Source organism: Chiloscyllium punctatum, chromosome 3 (genome assembly GCF_047496795.1).
Source record: "Chiloscyllium punctatum isolate Juve2018m chromosome 3, sChiPun1.3, whole genome shotgun sequence".
Lineage (NCBI taxonomy): Eukaryota > Metazoa > Chordata > Chondrichthyes > Orectolobiformes > Hemiscylliidae > Chiloscyllium > Chiloscyllium punctatum.
Window position 1 is genome coordinate 12148653 of NC_092741.1, and position 20858 is coordinate 12169510.

At 42.8% G+C, this 20858-nt stretch overlaps 1 protein-coding gene across 2 annotated transcripts in view; it reads right to left on the reverse strand.

Annotated features, from left to right (window-relative positions):
- Positions 1–20858, reverse strand: part of ppp2r5d (protein phosphatase 2, regulatory subunit B', delta) — a 145192-nt gene that overhangs the window by 23431 nt on the left and 100903 nt on the right. For both annotated transcript variants that reach the window (XM_072550680.1, XM_072550681.1), the window contains 4 exons: positions 14741–14794; positions 13545–13715; positions 9426–9553; positions 6721–6822 (listed from right to left, as the gene is read on the reverse strand). In XM_072550680.1, the coding sequence (XP_072406781.1) occupies positions 6721–6822; positions 9426–9553; positions 13545–13715; positions 14741–14794 (455 nt within the window). The remainder of the gene's footprint in view (positions 1–6720; positions 6823–9425; positions 9554–13544; positions 13716–14740; positions 14795–20858) is intronic.

Sequence of the window (20858 nt, forward strand, 5' to 3'; positions counted from 1 at the left end):
CAAGCAGCTGATGTATTCCTAAGAAAAGATCAAAGTTTATTATCCACAAACTATACTGCAATCTATAAGAATTATTTGAAACAGTCTTATTACAAGTATCAGAACTAAAGATTCAACCCTATTTACTCCCAACAATAACATTACATATACTCCAACCTTCGTAAAAAAACCTCCTCGGCTCCACTTTGAAGCTCCTTGTTTAACTGGAACAGCTGTCATTGGTTTTCTTTCTAGCAACTTTCTGCAGTCACTCAGTGCTATTTTCTTTTCGAGACTGTGTGGAATGCCCACTATGTATGTGCAAACATGGCCTGTGACATCAGCTGGCCGCTATAGGCTAAGCCACAGGAAGCACATGCAGCAGTGATACTTAACATCTGTGTCCAGTAACATCAGCTGCACATGCACCATTCAAGGGGACTGGGGTTGGACCTGGAGGGGGACAGAGACAAAAGTCGGTGCTGGAAGTGGGAGTGAAGGAGACTTGTACCAGGAGCACAGCCAGCCTTGGTTATCAATTTTGCATGTTTGTTTTTATAAAGATACTCTAAAGGATAAAGAATTTTTCTAAATGCATACTCCCTGCACTGCTTTCTTCAAGACTGCCTACTATTTTTCCATCACTTCCCAATGACATTAACTTCCTCTTTACACCATCTCAGGATACTGTTCATATGAACCAAAACTATTTTCTTTAATGCTGCTTTGAGGCCCTTATTCAAGATGGTACCTTGGCTCACTTATCATTTAACATGCATTCCTTCAACACTTCAATAGCATTGTTTCTGGCGTAAAATTAAACAAGGAACTCTAAATGCTGAAAATCTAAGACAAAACACAATTGGAGGAGAAACTCAGCAGGACTGGCGGCATCTTTGAAGAGAAAGCAGAGTTAACATTTCAGGTCCAGTGAGTGACCCTTCTTTAGAACTGGAAAAGGTGGTAAATATCCTGAACACAGGGGGTGAGGACAAAGGAGCAACCAATGGGTGGAGATGGAGTCCTGAAGAGAGAAAGACCGCCAGGGAAACGGATGGATAATGGAAATCCATGGAGAAAGAAGAGCTCAAGAAACTCTTGAGTCCCTTTCCTTGAATTTTGTATCTACTTCTACCTTCTCCCAAAGGAAGACACAAGTGACATACTTGTTTAAAAATCTACCAATGTCCTCTGGTTCCACAGACTGCTTTCTTGGCCCCTAATGAGCTCTAATCTTTCCCCAGTTATCCTCTTTGCTTTAACATTCTTACAGAAAACCTTGGGAGTTCTCCTAATTTTACAACCATTGTTTTCTCATGCCCTATCTTTGCTCACTTAATTGCTTTCAAAGATGCCCCTGCACTTTGCATTGCCCACGAGGGCCTCTGATTTGCTCCCCTTACACCAACTAAATGCCTTCCTTTTCCGTCTCATTCAGTCCTGGAAGTCCCTCAACATCCAGGGTGTTCTGGGCTTATTGCTCTGACATTTCATCCTAAAAGGAAGATGGTGGACCTGTACACACTGCATTTCTTTTGAAGGCTCTGCACCGTTCTGCTGTAGATTTACCCAAGAAGTAGCTGTTCCCAATCTTCTTTGGCTAGATCCAGACTCATTTTAATAAAAGCTGCTTACCACCAACCCAAAATTATTCCCTGCAGACGATCTATTTCCCTTTTCATAAGAAATCTGAATTGTGGTTGCTGTCACTGAAATGCTCCCCCATTGCCCTACAAGCAGCTGTCCAGCTTCTTTCTCCAGAATGCGGTCCAGCACTGTGCCATCCCATGTTGGACTCTTTACATGTTGCCATAAAGAAACTCTCCTGAACACATTTCAAGAAATTTACTCCCTTGAAACCCATTGCACTATGACTATCTCAATTAACATTAGGGGAGTTGAAATCCCCTAATATAATTATCCTATTACTGTTTTTACACACCTCAGGTGAATTATCTACATATCTGCTCCTCTTTTGCCGCTGACTGTTTGAGAGCCGATAATACCCTCACTTCAAAGTAACTGCTCCTGTTTTCTTCCTAAATTCTACCCACAAAGCCTCATTTGAAGAGCTTTCCAAGATATCATCCTTCCTAACCGCATTAACAGACTCCTTAACTAATACTGCAACACCTCTTTCTCTTCTGCTTGCTCCAATCTCATCTGAAGGTCCTATAATCTGGAACGTTGAGTTGCCAGTCCTGTTCCTCCCTCAACCACGTCTCTGATGGCACTAACATAATTCCATATGTCAACCCATGCCCTGAATAAATGTCTTGACTGTAATACTCAGCACTAAAGTACAGACCATCCAGCCTCACCTTACTCCCTGAGTCTCAAGTTGTTCCACTGGAGTTTGAAGGAATGCTTTGGGAATGGGAAGTCTCATCTTCAAAGAAGGTTTGATCTGAGCTTATAACCTTCTGTTTTTGGCCTCTTGTGGAGAATCAGCTGGAAGAATTTATGTCCATGAGTGGTAAGCAAATCTACAACTTCTTTTCTACCAAGATAAAGTTCAAATTTCTCCATCGAAACAAAGTGGGTCCTGCACTGGCCTAAGGCACATTGTGTGGTTTCCAGCCATGTATGTAGGAAAGCAAGTTGTGAAGAGGTCACAAAGAGTCTGCAAAGAGACATAGATTGGTTAAGTGTGTAGTCAAAAACTTGGCAGATGGCATATAATGAGGGAAAATGTGAAATTATCAACTTTGGAAGTATTTTTTTAAAAAGTGGAACGTTACTAAAAATGGGGAGAAATTTCAGAACAGTGGTACAGAGGGATTCAAGTGTCCTGGTACCAAGTTACAATAACTTGTATGCAGATACAGCAAGTGCTTAGGAAGGCAAAAGGAATATTGCGCATTGCAAGGGAAATGGGATATAAAAGAAATGGTTTGCTGCACTATATAGGGTATCAGTGAGACATCTGGAATACAGTTTTGGTCTCCTGTTTTAAGAAGCTGTTTTAAGATGTTTCAGCAAGAACACAGAAGATGTTAAAAGGGGGTGCGTGTGTGGCATTGTTGGTCAAGGACAGTATTACAGTTGCAGAAAGGGTGTTTGGAGACTCATCAACTGAGGTAGTATGGGCTGAGGTTAGAAACAGGAAAGGAGGTCACCCTGTTGGGAGTTTTCTATAGGCCTCCGAATAGTTCCAGAGATGTAGAGGAAAGGATAGCAAAGATGATTCTCGATAGGAGTGAGAGAGACAGGGTAGTTGTCATGGGGGACTTCAACTTTCCAAATATTGACTGGGAACACTATAGTACGAGTACTATAGATGGGTCAGTTTTTGTCCAGTGTGTGCAGGAGGGCTTCCTGACACAGTATGTAGACAGGCTAACAAGGGGCGAAGCCACTTTAGATTTAGTACTGGGTAATGAGCCCGGCCAGGTGTTAGACTTGGACATAGGTGAGCACTTTGGTAATAGGGATCACAATTCTGTTATGTTTACTTTAGTGATAGAAAGGGATAGGTGTATACCACTGGGCAAGAGCTGGGGGAAAGGCAATTACGATGTGATTAGGCAAGATTTAGGAAGCATAGGATGGGAAAGGAAACTACAGGGGATGGGCACATTAGAAATGTGGAGCTTATTCAAGGAAAAACTCCTGTGTGTCCTAGATAAGTACGTACCTGTCAGGCAGGGAGAAAGCTGTAGAGCGTGGGAGACGTGGTTTACGAAGGAAGTGGAATCTCTGGTCAAGAGGAAGACAAAGGCTTATGTTAGGATGAGATGTGAAGGCTCAGTTAGCGTGCTTTAGGGTTACAAGGTAGCCAGGAAAGACCTAAAGACAGAGCTCAGAAGAGCCAGGAGGAGACATGAGAAGTTGTTGGCGGATAGGATCAGGGTAAACCCTAAGGCTTTCTATAGGTATTTAAGGAATAAAAGAATGACGAGAGTAAGGTTAGGGCCAATCAAGGATAGGAGTGGGAAGTTGTGTGTGGAGTGAGAGGAGATAGGGGAAGAACTTAAATGAATATTTTTCGACAGTATTCACTCTAGAAAATGACAATACTGAGATACAGGCTGCTAAGCAAGGAAGAGGTATTAGAAATCCTGCAGCGTGTGAAAATAGATAAGGCCCCTGGGCCGGATGTGATTTATCAAAGGATCCTCTGGGAAGCCAGGGAGGAGATTGCCGAGCCTTTGGCATTGATCTCTAAATTGTAATTGTCTGCAGGAATAGTGCCAGAAGACTGGAGGATAGCAAATGCGGTTCCTCTGTTCAAGAAGGGGAGTAGAGGCGACCCAAGTAATTATAGACCAGTGAGCCATACTTCAGTTGTTGGTAAAGTGTTAGAAAAGGTTATAAGAGATAGGATTTATAATCATCTAGAAAAGAATAATTTGATTAGGGATAGTCAGCACGGTTTTGTGAAGGGTAGATCGTGCCTCACAAACCTTATTGAGTTCTTTGAGAAGGTGACCAAACAGGTAGAGGAGAGTAAATCGGTTGATGTGGTGTATATGGATTTCAGCAAGGAATTCGATAAGGTTCCCCACAGTAGGCTATTGTACAAAATGCAGAAGAATGGGATTGTGGGATACATAACAGTTTGGATCAGTAATTGGCTTGCTGAAAGAAGACAGAGGGTGGTGGTTGATGGGAAATGTTCATCCTGCAGTCCAGTTACCAGTGGTGTACCGCAAGGGTCGGTGTTGGGTCCACTGCTGTTCGTCATTTTTATAAACGACCTGGATGAGGCGTAGAAGGGTGGGCTAGTAAATTTGCAGACGACCCTAAGGTCGGTGGAGTTGTGGATAGTGACGAAGGATGTTGTAGGTTACAGATAAGCTGCAGAGCTGGGCTGAGAGGTGGCAAATGGAGTTTAATGCGGACAAGTGTGAGGTGATTCACTTTGATTGGAGTAACCGGAATGCAAAGTACTGGGCTAATGCTAAGATTCTTGGTAGTGTGGATGAGCAGAGAGATCTGTGTCCAGGTACACAGATCCCTGAAAGTTAACAACCCAGTCAACCTGGGTGGCAAGAAGGCATACAGTGTTTTAGCTTTTATTAATAGAGGGATCGAGTTCTGGAACCATGAGGTTATGCTACAGCTTACAAACCTCTGGTGCGGCTACACTTGGAGTATTGTGTACAGTTCAGGTCACCGCATTATAAGGAGGATGTGGAAGCTTTGGAAAGGGTGCAGAGGAGATTTACTAGGGTGTTGCCTGGTATGGAGGGAAGGTCTTACGAGGAAAGGCTGAGGGACTTGAGGCTGTTTTCATTAGAGAGAAGGTTGAGAGGTGACTTAATAGAGACATATAAGATAATCAGAGAGATAGGGTGGACATGGAGAGCCTTTTTCCAAGTATGGTGATGGCGAGCACGAGGGGGCATAGTTTCAAATTGAGGGGTGATAGATATAGGACAGATGTCAGAGGTAGTTTCTTTACTCAGAAGAGTAAGGGTATGGAATGCTTTGCCTGCAACGGTACTAGATTCGTCAACTTTAAGTACATTTAAGTCGTCACTGGACGAGCATATGGACGTACATGGAATAGTGTAGGTTAGATGGGCTTCAGATTTGTATGACAAGTCAGCGCAACATTGAGGGCCGAAGGGCCTGTCTGCGCTGAAATGTTCTATAAGCAATGTAATTACATAAGCATTGGTTCAAACAATGCTGAGATTTTATTTGGGTGTTGAGCAAAGGTTGGATGGTTTGAAGTTAGAGGAAGGAAAGGCACTCATTGAAACATGCAGGAATTTGAGAATCCATTCCAGATTATAGGACCTTCAGATGAGACTGAGAGGATGCTAAAATGATGTTTTCCCTTGTGGGAGAGACTAGAACTAGAAAATGCAGGTTAAAAATAAGGGATCTCCCACTTAAGTCACAGGTGAAGAAAACTTTCTTCTCACAGGGCTATGTATCTGTGCAATTCTTTTCTTCAGAGAGGAGTCAAGGTTGTCTTCATTCAAGTTCTTTGATCTGCAATGGAGTCAAAGATTATTGGGACAGGTAGAAAATCAGAGTTAAAGCCACAGTCCAATCAGATGTGACCTTACTGTACTGCAGAGCAGTCTCAATGAGCTAAATAGCCTAATCCTGCTCATAATCCTCATGATGTCATGTCATTATTACTCCTTTATAATAAGAGCTATCCCACCTCCATATCTATTCTGCCTGACTTTACAAAATGTGGTATTACTGCGGAACAGTTATTTCCCAACCTTTCACACCATCTCTCTGTGTTGCAGTTAGATCCAACCAAATTATCTCTGTGATGCTCATTTATCTATTTTTTTGAATGTGCCTCACATACTGAGATAAGAATTTTTTAACTACTCTTCCTTCAAGGACCTGACTTTTTGATGCACTCTTCCTGTTAAGCTCTGTTTCACTCAGCTTGCCTTTGCACATATTAAGGTTTCTGATTGTGTCAACTGATATCTTTGGATTTCTAAATCTGCCTTCGTCTGAACTCTTTCACACTGCTCTGTTCTGATTACGCTTACTGGTGCATTCATACAATTGTACACACTGTCCCTTGCACTATTACTTTTTTTTCGCTTTCCAAATCTTATCACACACGAACCACTTCACTCTTTATTATAAAGCACTCTGCGTTGTCTTGGACTTGTGATGTCCAGGACACTGGTCCCAGTGTGGTACATGTAAAGACCATTTCAAAAGGTACAGTTCTCTCTTCAATACTGATACCAGTGGCAATCTTTTCCTCCTCCTGTGCACAGTAATGCATTGAAATCTGTGGAATTGTCTTACTTTTGTTTCTCTGCTTTGTACTGCTGAGTGCAATCATCAAACAGCTTCTGATTCATCTCCATAAATAGCTTCAATGCATTGTAAATTAATCCATGGATTGTCCTAAGAAAACAAAGGCATTTTAACATTATGTCAGTTTGTTACAGGTTTTATCTACATTTCAAAAAAAAAACTAACCATTGATAAGTGACTAAGGATAAGACATTTATAACACAATTTATTGGAATATCAGAGAAAATGACAACCAGCTGTTCTACTCAGTTACTACATTTGCAAATATTTTCCAAAGCGCATATAATGAGTTTAGAAACAAACCACAACAGAAATTGGAGGAGAAACTCAGGTCTTGCTGCAGCTGTGGAGATATCAGTTCTGAAGACGGGGCACCTGAACTTGAAACTTTCACGCTCTTTTCTCTCCAATGATGCAGTCTGTCTTGCTGAGTTTCTCCAGCAATTTTGCTTCTTGTTTCAACCTTTCAGCATCTGCAGTTCTTTGTTTTATACTAATGCATTCAAAAGGATTACAGCAAGTCTCTCCTACCCCACAAAACAATTCAATCCAATCTCCCAGTTCCACCCCCACTTTCAGGTCCCTTCAGTGAGTGGACCAACCATGTCTAAAGTCAGATATCTTCCTGAAAAATTTTGCGTGTAATCCGACACAAGTGGCCCAAGACATAGTGGACGCATCAGCAGTCACCTTTCAAGATTTTAAAGACTCTGAAACAGTTCCTATGGTTGACAGGATTACAAATGTAACTCCACTTATTTAAAAAAGGTAAAACAAAAATGGTGAATCATAGACCAGTTCGCTTAAAATCTGTGGTGGAGAAAATGCCAGAGACAATAAGATTTATTAGCAAAGCACTTGGAAAACAGTGACAGGATTGGACAGAGTAAGCATGGATTTATGAAAGAGAAAAGGAAATAAGTTATGCTCAGCAAATCTACTGGAATTCTTATTTGAGGGTGTAACTAGTAAAGTTGATGTGGGGAAGCCAGAGTACATGACTGACTTGGACTTGGCATGGTGGCTCAGTGGTTAGCACTGTTGCCTCACAGCACTAGGCACCCAGGTTTGATTCCAGCCTCAGGCAACTGTCTGTATGGAGTTTGCACATTCTCCCAGTGTCTGCGTGGGTTTCCTCCGGGTGCTCCAGTTTCCTCCCACAATCCAAAGATGTGCAGGTTAGTGAATTGGCCATGCTAAATTGCCCGTAGTGTTCAGGCATTTGGAGGTTAGGCACATTAGTCAGGGGTAAATATAGGGGAATGGGTTTGGGTGGGATACTCTGAGCGTTGGTGTGGACTTGTTGGGTCGAAGGGCCTATATCAACACTGTAGGGATTCTATAATACATGAGACCAAAAGATTCAGACGCAGAATTAGGCCATTCAGCCCATGGAGTCTGCTCTGCCACTTAATCATGGTTGATATTTCTCAACCCCATTTTCTTTCCTTCTCCCCATAATCAGTGATCCCCTTAGTAATCAAGAACTTCTCTCTGTCTTAAATACACACAATGTCATGGGCTTGACAGCATTCTGTGGCAATGACGTCTACAGATTAACCACCCTCTGGCTGACGAAATTCTGAGATCTCAAATAAAAGCACACAATACTGGGGTGTGTACTGACATGGATTAAGAAAAAAAACTGACTGGCAGAGAGGAACTGAAGAGTGTGAAGAAACTGGTCTTTTTCCAAGACTAGTGGGGTATTGCAGGGATCAGAGCTTGGACCCCAGCTATTCACAATATGTATTAATGATTTGGATGAGGGAACTAAATGTAATATTTCCACATTTGCAAACAACACAAACCTGGGGAGGGGGAGCTGAGAGGATGATGCAAACATGTTTCAGTATGATTTAGCAAGCTGAGTGGGCACATGCATGGCAGATGAAGTGTAATGTCAATAAATCTGATGTTACCCACAGCAAACACAGGAAGGTGGATTATCTAAGTGGTGATAGATTAGAAAATGGGGAGGTGCAATAAAATCTGGGGTGTCCTTGTACATCAGTTGCTGGAAGCAAGCATGCAGGTGCAGCAGGCGGCAAATGGTATGCTGGCCTTCAAAGTAAGAGAATTCTAGCCCAGAAACAGGGATGCCTTGTTGCAATTGTATAGGGTATTGGTGAGAGCAGAACAGAGTACTGTTTTGGTCTCCTTATCAGAGGATGGACATTCTGGCTATGGAGAGAGTGCAACAATCCCTGGGATGACAGAACTGATGTATGAAGAGACTGGATTAGTTAAGACTATATTCAATGGGCTTGAGAATCGGGGGTTATCTAATCAAAACCTACAAAATTCTTAACAGGATTAGAGACAGAAGAAATGCAGGAACAATGTTCCTGATGACTGGGGAAGGGGGTCCAGAATCAGGGTCACAGTCTCTTAAGACTGACATGAGGAGAAATTTCTTTAGGCAGAGAATGATGAGCCTATGGAACACACTGCCACACAGTGTGGTCAAGAACAAGACACTGAATGCTGTCAAGGAGGAGGTGGATATAGTTCTTAGGGCTAAAAGGTTCAAAAGGGATTAGGAGAAAGCAAGAATCGGATACTGAATTGGATGATCAGGCATGATAATACTGACTGGCAAGGCAGGATCAAAAGGCCTACTCCTGCTCCTGTTTTCTATGTTTCTAACTTATAGAATCAGGTACAAAACTGGGAATTGAAGATAGACTTACTTGTTCCAATGACTTTTAGAGTTTTTGTAGAGTGCAGGGAACATTATAGGGAGGATCTTGGCCGCATTATCACTGATCAAACTCATGATATACTCATTGTTCCAATAATAGAGAGCACGCTCTGCCACCTGAAACAGGACAACTAACATCAGTACATTAAAAGTACTTAGTTCACAAACATGTATGACACAGTGGGCCACTTATATGGCTTGGCTCAACAACAGGTTACTGCAACGTCCAAATCAAGAATTTCAGCCAAAGGTCAAGTCCTTAGATAACACCTTCCAAACATGTAATTTCTTCCATCGAGAAGACAAAGACATCAGATACAAGGGAACACCACCACCTGCAAGATCTCCTCAAAGCCATTCACCATCTTGACTCGGAACTATAATGCATTCCATCAGTGTTGCTGTTTCAAAATCCTGAACTTCCTCTTCAACATTGTTGTGGGTCTGCTATAGTGGTTCAAGATGACAGTTCACCACAACCATCTCAAGAGCAACTAGGGACGGTCAGAAAATGTTGGCCTAACCAGTGACGCTCACATCCCACAGATGAATAGAAAAATGGCAGCAAAGGACGAAGACAGGAGAGATTCAGAATCGTCTAAGAATCAGTCTAATAACCACAACATACAGTACTCTAGATCACAGCCATACTCTTCCAAGTCAGGAATGAAAGGCTACAGCATCATCATAACACACTTGGCTATTCAGATCAATGTCTCTTTTCATAGCAACAATGGAAACGAAGACTGAAGTGGGAAGCAGGACATACAAGAAAACCAATGCTAACATGGAAATAAAAAAAACTGGCTATTTTACTTTGATTAGAAAGGAAATTATATAATACAAGATAGATACAATACAGCACAGGAACAGGCCCTTCAGCCTACCAAGCCTGTGCCCATTTTTATTTAGACACACTATTTATGGCCCATGTGCGGTTTCCATTCTTCTGTTCACCTCAGATTTATGTATCTATCAAGACACACCTTAAACATTGTTAATGTGCTTGCTTCAACCATCTCCACTGGCAATGCATTCCAGGGACCCACTACCCTATGTGCGAGAATTACTCCTTACAAATTCTTCCCTAAACTTTACCCCTCTCACCTTGAATCTGTGCCCTCTTGTAGTTGACCATTCCACCCTAGGAAAAAGCTTCTGACTATCCACCCTATCTGTGCCTCAATTTTCTAGACCTCTAATCATGTTACTTCTCAGCCTTTGTCTTTCCAGTGAAAACAATCCAAGTTTATCCAACCTCTCTTCATAATTGAAACCATCCACATCAGGCAACATCCGAGTAAACCTTCTATGCACCCTCTCCAAAGCATAGACATCCTCCTGGTAGCGTGGTGACTAGAACTGCACACTATATTCCCAACGTGGCCTAACTAAAGTTTTAAACAGATGTAACACAACTTGCCAACTTTTATATTCGATGCCCTGGTTGATGAAGGCTAGTGCGCTATGCCTTCTTGACCACCTTATCCATTTGTGTTGCTACTTTCAGGAATCCATGGACCTGTCTGCCCATATTCCTCTGTATGTCAATGCGCCCAAGGGTTCTGCCATTTATTGTATAATTTGCACCTGAATTTGATCTTCCAACATGCACCATCTCACATCTGTCTGGACTAAACTCCCTCTGTCATTGCTCTGCATCTAGAACATAGAACAGTACAGCACAATATAAGCCCTCGACGTTGTGCCAACTTTTTATCGTATTCTAGGATCAAACTAACCTATATACCCTTCAATGTACTATCACCCATGTGCCTATCCAAGAGTCGTTTAAATGTCCCTAATGTATCTGACTCTACTACCACTGCTGGCATGCATTCCATGCACCCACCACTGTGTAAAGAAAGCTGCATCTTCTGACAATCGTCTTCATTCTCTGCAACTCTGCCAATTTTGGCGTCATCTGCAAACTTAGGGATAGTTTCCTCCAGTTCATTTATATACCCAAACAAAGGTGCCAGCACTGATCCCCACAGAAAACCACTAATTATTGATCGCCATTCTGAAAAGCACCATTCCAGTGCTACTCTGTCTTCTGTGACTAAGTTTTGTATCCATTTAGCCAGCTCACCCCGGATCCCATGAAACTCTGCCTTTTGTACCAGCCTACCATGAGGTACCTTATCAAATGCCTCACTGAAGTCCATTCAGACAACATGCACTATCCTTCCCCCTTCAATTATTGTGTCACTTCCTCAAAAAACTCAAATCAATTGTACAGGACTTTGGTTAGGCCACAGTTGGAGTACTGTGTGCAGTTCTGGTCGCCTCACTTTAGGAAAGATGTGGAAGCTTTGGAGAGGGTGCAGAGAAGATTTACCAGGATGTTGCCTGGAATGGAGAATAGGTCGTACGAGGATAGGTTGAGAGTTCTCGGCCTTTTCCCGTTGGAACTGCGAAGGATGAGGGGTGACTTGATAGAGGTTTATAAGATGATCAGAGGAATAGATAGAGTAGACAGTCAGAAACTTTTTCCCTGGGTACAACAGAGTGTTACAAGGGGACATAAATTTAAAGTGAAGGGTGGAAGGTATAGGGGAGATGTCAGGGGTGGGTTCTTTACCCAGAGAGTGGTGGGGGCATGGAATGCGCTGCCCGTGGGAGTGGTAGAGTCAGAATCATTGGCGACCTTTAAGCGGCATTTGGATAGGTACATGGATGGGTGCTTAATCTAAGTTAGAGTTCGGCACAACATCGTGGGCCGAAGGGCCTGTTCTGTGCTGTATTGTTCTATGTTCTATATTGATGAGACATGATCGTCCCCGCACAAACTCACGCTGCCTATCACTAATAGGTCCATTCCCTTCTAAATGTGAATAAGCCATGTCTCTGTATATTCTCCAACAGCTTCCACACCACTGACGTCAGGCTTAGTCACCAGTAATTACCTGGAATATCTGTTTCCTTTCTTAAATAAAGGATCTACACTGGCCCTTCTCCAGTCCTCTGCAATCTCACCCAAGGCCCAAGAGGATGCAAAGATATCTGTTATTTCCTCCCATCTCTCCCACAGTATTGTGGGATAGATCCTATCTGGCCTTAGGGACTTGTTTACCTTAACGTACTTCTAAACACTCTTCGTTATGATGACCTGCCCAAAAGTATTCATGGACTTTTCCCTGACTTCAATGTCCCTTTCTTTGCTGAATCTTGATGTAAAGGGCTCATTAAGGATCTCACTGATTTCTTCTGGTTCCACACAACCTTCCTCCATGGACCCTGAGTGGGCCTATTCTTTCCATAGCTACCCTCTTGCTCCTAATATATGTATAAAATGCTTTGGGATTCTCCTTAACACTGCTGGCCAAGGACATTTCATATATCCTTTCAGTCCTCCTAACCCCCTGCTTGAATTCCTTCCTACTTTCTCTACATTCTTCAAAGACTTCATCTGTTTTTAGTTGCCGAGAACTTAGGTATGCTTCTTTTTTATCCCGATTAACTGATAATTTCCTGTCATCTAAGGTTCCCGAATTCTGCCATTACTGTCCTTCATTTTCACAGAAATATGCCTGTCCTGCACTCTTCTACATTCAATTCTAGTCTCCCTGCTAAGGAAAAGATGTTGTTAAACTTGAAAGGGTTCATAGAAGGTTTACAAGGATGTTGCCAGGGTTGGAGGATTTGAACTACAGGGAGCTGAATAGGCTGGGGCTGTTTTCCCTGGAGCAGAGGGCCTTGTATAAGTTTATAAAATTGTGAGGGGCATGGATAGGGCGAATAGCCAAGGTCTTTCCTGCAGGATAGGGAAGCCCAGAGCTAGAGGGCATCAGTTTAGGATGAGAAGGAAAGATTGAAAAAGAATAAGGGGCAACTTTTCACGCAGAGGGTGGTGCATATATGGAATGAGCTACCATGAGCTGGAATAGGCTGGTACAATTACAACTTTTAAAAGGCATCTGGACTGGTATAATGAATAGCAAGGCATTAGAGGCAAGTGGGCCAAATGACTAGATTAATTTAGGATATCTGGTCAACATGGACAAGTTGGACTGAAGGGTCTGTTTCCGTGCTGTTAAGCTCTGTGACCAAATACTTCCACATTCCATAGCAGAGGCACTTCTGAATATTTGACTGCTTGGGTTACCTGAAAATGTGGACTGGACACACATTTGGCGAGCTGTCGAAACAGAGGTTCCATTACTTTCACAAATTCCGAAGGCTCAATGACATCGAGAATTTCTTCCAGTTCATTCAGAAACATCACTTCCTTTGGACTGTGTGTTTTTGGCCAGAACTTGAGCAAGCCTACGATCACCTGAGGTAAAAATAAAGCAGACCATAAGCCATCTTCACATTTTAGGGATAAGAGATCAGAAACCTGGGAGAAATGAGAACAGGAAATGCACAGCAGGTGGTTCGGCAACAGGATAATGCACTTGATGGGGCGTCACAACATCCAGAACTAAACACGTTCAACATTCCTCTTTCCCATACATTACAGAACATACTTGAAAGTATGTGCATTGGGGAAAACAGATTTTCAAAAACAATTCATGTGACTGTCAAATTAGTCATAGTGAGAACAAGGAGAAAACCTGAAAACTGCTTCTCCCCAACCAGGCAGAGTGAGAATATGCTGTTCAGGAAAATTAATTCAAAAGGCAGATATTAAGAAGCAAGGTGAACACATTTGACTGGATTTGTAATCAAGACTAGAAATTAATGTATCCTACAGCCAGAACTATATCAGCAGGCACTTAACATTAGTAGCCAAGCTCCAGGAGTCAGAACTGTATCAGAAGCACCAGTGACCACAAGAATCAGACCTTTGACCCAGGGAGAACCATGTTCAAAATCTGATATTTAAAAATAAATCCCATCCTCCTTGTAGCCCCCAACAGATTGCAGAAACACCTTGAACAACAGCAAAATTATGGAAGATGAGAGAATTTTCACTCCCCAGTGTGAAATCTAGCCTAGGCTGCTCACTAATAATTAAGCTAAGATACAGAGAACATGCTCACGAAATTGGTGCTTGTGAGCAGAGATAGAGGCAGAAGGTGGGCATGTGCATCAAATGAGTGTGGGCACACATGGGGAAGGGGTTGCATGTGGAGGACTCAAACATCCGTGAGTGTGAATAACAGCCAAAGATTTGCTTTCAATGCAATCCTATCATCCTTCACAGGAAACAAAATGGAGAATTTGGCACATTTTGAATTGATTGCACAAAGCAAAAATCACCGAATACAGGTAAGAGGTAACAAAATATTGGCCAAAGAATAGATGCATGTTTCAGAACAGCTACACATGGTTTTGAAGATAGAATTTTGTACTCACTGGCTCTGTGAGGCTGCTATCTTTCTCAAGGAACTGCACCACACAATAGGCCAGCTGCAAAGACAGGCAGGAGAATATTAAATACACAAATGACCTAGTTTTTGAGTCAAGTCCACAATAAACAACTTGAAGCTCGGTTGTGCAGACATTAAGATTTTTGGTCACAGAGTCATACAGCACCGTAACAGACTCTTCAGTCCAGCTAATCCATGCAGAACATCATCCAAAACAAACCTTCTAGCTCATATCCCTCCAAATGTTTCCTTTTCATGCATCTATCCAATGTCTTATAAATGTTGTAATTGTACCCGCATCCACAACCTCCTCAGGAGGTTAATTCCACGTGCAAGTCAACTTCTGTAAAAAAAAAAGGCCTCTCATGTCTTTTTAAAATCTCGTTTCTCTCACTTTAAAACTATGCCCCCTAGTCTTGAAATCCCCAATCCTAGGAAAGAGACAAATACCATAAACTCTATTTATATCTCTCATATGTATGAGGTTGCCTCTCAACCTTCTATCCTCCAGTGGAAAAGGGTCCAGCCTTTCTTTATAACTCTAATCTTCCATACCCAGCGATATCCTGGTAAATCTCTTCCGAATCCCTTCCAACTTGGCAAAATCCATCCTATAATTGGACAACCAGAACTGGACACAGTATCCCAGAACAGGTCTCACCAATGTCCTATACAACCTCAACATGGCTTCCCAACTCCTTTACTCAAGGGACTAAGCAATGAAAGCAAGCATACCAAATACCTTTTTGACCACCCTGTATATATAAGATGCAAACTTCAAAGAATTATATACCTGTACACCTAGGACCCTCTGTTTTACACCACCACCTTGGGTCCGACCATTAGCTATATAAGCCCTACCTTTGTTTGCTGTCCCAAATTGCAACACCATGCACTTATCCAGATTGAATTAAATCTCCCATTTCTCAGCCCACTGACCCATTTGATCAAGATCCCTTTGATCAAATCTGTCTACTCAGCCACTAATTTTAGTGTCGCCCACAACCATGCCTTCTATATGGAGGTAAGTTTGCTTGCTGAGCTGGAAGGTTTGTTTTCAGACATTTCATCACGATACTAGGTGATATCCGGCGAAGCACTGGTGTCATGCCCTGCTTTCTATTTTTGTTGAGGTTTTCTTGGGTTGGTGATGTCATTTCCTGTTGTTTTTCTCAGAGGGTGGAAAATGGGGTCCAAATCAATGTGTTTGTTGATAAGAGTTCTGGTTGGAACGCCGTGCTTCGAGGAAATCTCACGAGTGTCTATGTTTGGCTTGTTCTGGGATGGATGTGTTAACCCAGTCAAAGCAGTGTCCTTCCTCATCCGTATGTAAGGATACTAGTGAGAATGGGTAGTTGATATTAATGTATCCTGGTGGCTAGTTTTCTGCCTGTCTGTGCAATGTAGTGTGTTACAGTTCTTGCACGGTATTTTGTAAAAGACGTTCCTTTTGCTGTATAGGGTCTTTCAAATTCATTAGCTGCTGCTTTAGTGTTTTGGTGAGTTTGTGGACTGCCATGATGCCAAGAGGTCTGAGTAGTCTGGCAGTCATTTCAGAGATGTTTAATATAGGGGAGAGTGGCTAGGGTTTCTGGGCGCATTTTGTCTGCTTGTTTGGGTTTGTTGCTGAGAAACCAGCTGACTGTGTTCATTAGGTACCCATTCTTTTTGAATACACCGTACAGGCGACTTTCCTCTGCTCTTCATAGTTTCTGTGCTGCAGTTTGTGGTAGCTTGTTCAAATAATGTTCTAATGCAGCTTTGTTTACAGGTATTGGGATGATTGTTTCTGTAGTTCAGTATTCGGTCCATATGTGTATTTTCCTGTATAATGCTGGTTTGAAGTTCCCCATTGACTGTTCGTTCTACTGCGACATTTAGAAATGGCAGTTTGTTGTTATTTTCCTCCTCTTTTGTGAATTTTATGCCAATAAGGATATTATTGATGGTCTTGAAGGTTTCTTCTAATTTGCTTAGTTTAGTGATCACAAAAGGTGTCATTTATGTAGCAGACCTAAAGTTTGGGTTGGATGGTTGGCAGAGCTGTTTGTTAGAGTCCCTGCATTACTGCCTCAGCTAAGAACCCTGATATCAGAGATCCCATGGATGTTCCATTGGTTTGTCAGTAGGTTTTGTTATTGAAAGTGAAGTGGGTGGTGAGGCATAGGTCCACAAGCTTGACGATATTGTCCTTGCCGATTAATTTGGTGGTGTTTGGTGTATGTGTCTTTGATTCTTCTAATAGTGTAGTGTTTCTTAGGCCAGGTTGATATTGATGGATGTGAACAGGGCTGATACGTCAAAGGAGACCATTATTTCATCCTCTTCTAGCTTGGTGTCTTTGATGGTGTTCAGGAATTCTCGGGTGGAGGGGATGGAATGGAGTGAGTTTCTACTGAGTCTTTTAGTCTTTGGTGTAGTTCCTGGACTAATCTGTACATTGACGTTCCAGGTAGCAAGACTATGGGTCTGGGGGGGGGAGGGTGGAGAGAGAAGGCTCCTGTTTTGCGTATTTTGGGTAATCCACAGAAGTATTAATGGATCCATCTGGCTTCATTCTTTGGAAGCCTGTCTAGCTTAATTCTCCAGATTTCTGAAGTTTTTGAGTAAGGCTATGATTCGGTTCTGTAGTTCTATGGTCAGGTCTATCACCACCTGTTGGTAAGTGTCCATATCTGCAAGTGCGTTTGCTTTCTCAATTTAGTCTGTTCGGTTTAAAATGACTGTCAAATGTCCTTTGCCTGCAGGTAGGATAACGATGTTTTTAATGTTTTTTGAGTCCTTGTCATGCATCAAAAAACAGCCCCAGCCTATTCAGCCTTTCCCTATAGCTCAAACTCTCCAAACCTGGCAACATCCTTGGAAATGTTGTGGTTCTGTTCGCCGAGCTGGGAATGTGTGTTGCAGACGTTTCGTCCCCTGTCTAGGTGACATCCTCAGTGCTTGGGAGCCTCCTGTGAAGCGCTTCTGTGATCTTTTCTCCGGCATTTATAGTGGTTTGAATCTGCCGCTTCCGGTAGTCAGTTCCAGCTGTCTGCAGCAGTGGCCGGTATATTGGGTCCAGGTCGATGTGTTTGTTCATAGAGTCTGTGGATGAGTGCCATGCCTCTAGGAATTCCCTGGCTGTTCTCTGTTTGGCTTGTCCTATAATAGTAGCGTTGTCCCACGAAACGACACAACCAGCTATCCTTAGGAGCCACACGAGTTTGACTGGGACAACACCACTATTATAGGACAAGTCAAACAGAGAACAGCCAGGGAATTCCTAGAGAAATGGCACTCATCCACAGATTCAATCAATAAGCACATTAACCTGGACCCAATATACCGGCCACTGCATCGGATAGCTGGAACTGACAACCGGAAGTGGCAGATTCAAACCACTATAAATGCCGGAGAAGAGATCACAGAAGCGGTTCACAGGAGCTCCCAAGCACTGAGGAGGTCACCTAGACAGGGGACGAAACGCCTGCAACACAAATTCCCAACTTGGCGAACAGAACCACAACAACGAGCACCCAAGCTACAAATCTTCGCACAAACTTTGAATCCTTGGAAATCTTTTCTGAACCCTTTCAAGTTTCACAACATCCTTCCTATAGCTGCGAGTCCAGAATTGTATGCAGTATTCCAATACTGGCCTAACCAATAATCTGTACAGCTGCACTATGGCTTCCAAACTCCTATATTCAATGCACTGACGAATAAAGGCAAGCATGCCAAATGCCTTCTTCATTACCCTGTATATCTGTGACTCCGCTTTCAAGGAACTTTGAACCTGCAATCCAAGATCTCTTTGTTTAGCAATACCCCGCCTATTCATACCATTAAGTATATCGGCCCTGCCTTGATTTGCTTTCCAAAATGCAGGACCTCACATTTACCTAAATTAAACTCCACCTGCCACTCCTTGGCCGGTTTGGAGGTGATTTCCTTAAATTTCAGGAGCAGCAACCACTGTTGTATAAGCTGTTGCAATGTTTTGGAACGTTGGGGGGGGGGGGGGGGGGGAGAGAGAGAGGGGGGGAGAGAGAGAGAGGGGGGGAGAGAGAGAGAGAGGGGGGAGAGAGAGAGAGGGGGGAGAGAGAGAGAGGGGGGAGAGAGAGAGAGGGGGGAGAGAGACTGACACGGTGAACCTGCGCAGTTACTGCCTTTGCTGTTTGAATTCATGTATCGCTGGACATCGGAGTGCGTCTGAGAAAATTAGCAAACAGTGACATTCACAAATGATCTTGGAGGAAATGTTTGGGAGAAGTTCACAGCACAGAAGCAGGTAAGAGTATTGTTTTTAAGTGTGCCCTACAGAGAGTCTGCAGTAGTGAGTAGGGTGGGTTCTTTTTCGATTTTATGTTTTTTGAGATATGACTCTTGATTAAACTTAAAATATAAGCCATAACTATTAATTTAACCTGGGGTAGTGTTTTGGAGAGGAATAGGACGGTGTTATTTTCTGGGTGTGTAGATTGTGAAGGAGCAAAAATGGCCTTTAATAGAGTGATATGCGCTTCTTGTCAGATGTCGGAGTTTAAAGAGAGTTTAAGGGTTACTGCGGATTATATCTACAATAAATGCTGTTGGTTGCGGATCTCATCAGATCGAATGGATCGGTTGGAGAGACAGTTAGAAGCAATGAAGAATTTGCAACAGCAACAGTATGTGATGGATGGCATGGATGGCAGTTATGGGGGGGGGGGGTGTGTGTGTGTGGAAAACAAGAGTCTCAGATACAGTCACATAAATGGGTTAACTCCAGGAAAGGTAAGAGAGGTAGGCAGCTAGCGCAGGAGCCTTCTGTGGCTATACCCATTTCAAACAAGTATGCTGTTTTGGAAAATGTACAGGGTGATGGATTCTCAGGGGAACATAGCATGAACAGCCAAGTTTCTGGTATTCAGACTGGCTCTAATACAATGAGGGGTATGTCGGGTTCTAAGAGATCAATTGTGTTAGGGGTCTCTCTAGTCTGAGATACAGACAAACATTTCTGTGGCCAGCAGCGAAAAAGCAGAATGGTGTGTTGTTTCCCTGGTGCCAGGATCAAGGATGCCTCAGAGAGGATGCAGAATGTTCTCAAGGGGAAGAGGGGCCAGCAAGAGGTCATTGTCCACATTGGAACCAACGGCATAGGAAAGGAAAAGGTTGTAATCTCCCTTCAGAATCTCAGAGAGCCAGGTAGGAATTTAAAAAGGAGGCCCTTGAGAGTAGTAATATCTAGACTACACCCAGTGCTACGAACTAGTAAGGGCAGGAATAGGAGGGTAGAGCAGATGAATGCATGGCTGAGCAGCTGGTGTATGGGAGAAGGATTCACATTTTTGGACTATTGGAATCTCTTTAGGGGTAGAAGTGACCTGTCCAAGAAGATGGTTTGCACCTAAATTGGAAGGGGACGAATATACTGGCAGGGAGATTTACTAGAGCTGCTCGGGAGGATTTAAACTAGTAAGGTGGGGGTGGGGTTGGGACCCAGGGAGATAGTGAGGAAAGAGATCAATCGGAGACTGGTACAGTTGAGAACAGAAGCGAGTCAAACAGTCAGGGACAAGGTAGGACTAATAAATTAAACTGCATTTATTTCAATGCAAGGGGCCTAACAGGGAAGGCAGATGAACTCAGGGCATGGTTAGGAACCTGGGACTGGGATATCATAGCAATTACAGAAACATGGCTCAGGGATGGGCAGGACAGGCAGCTTAATATTCCAGGATACAAATGCTACAGGAAGGACAGAAAGGGAGGCAAGAGAGGAGAGGGAGTGGCATTTTTGAAAAGGGATAGCATTATAGCTGTGCTGTGGGAGGATATTCCCAAAATACATCCAGGGAAGTTATTTAGGTGGAACGGAGAAATAAACAAGGGATGATCACCTTATTGGGATTGCATTATAGACCGCCTAAAAGTCAAAGGGAAATTGAGAAACAAACTTGTAAGGAGACCTTAGCTGTCTGTAAGAAAAATAGGGTGGTCATAGTAGGGGATTTTAACTTTCCAGACATAGACTGGGACTGTCATAGTGTTAAGGGTTTAGATAGAAAGGAATTTGTTAAGTGTGTACAAGACAATTTTCTGATTCAATATGTGGATGTACTACTAGAGAAGGTGCA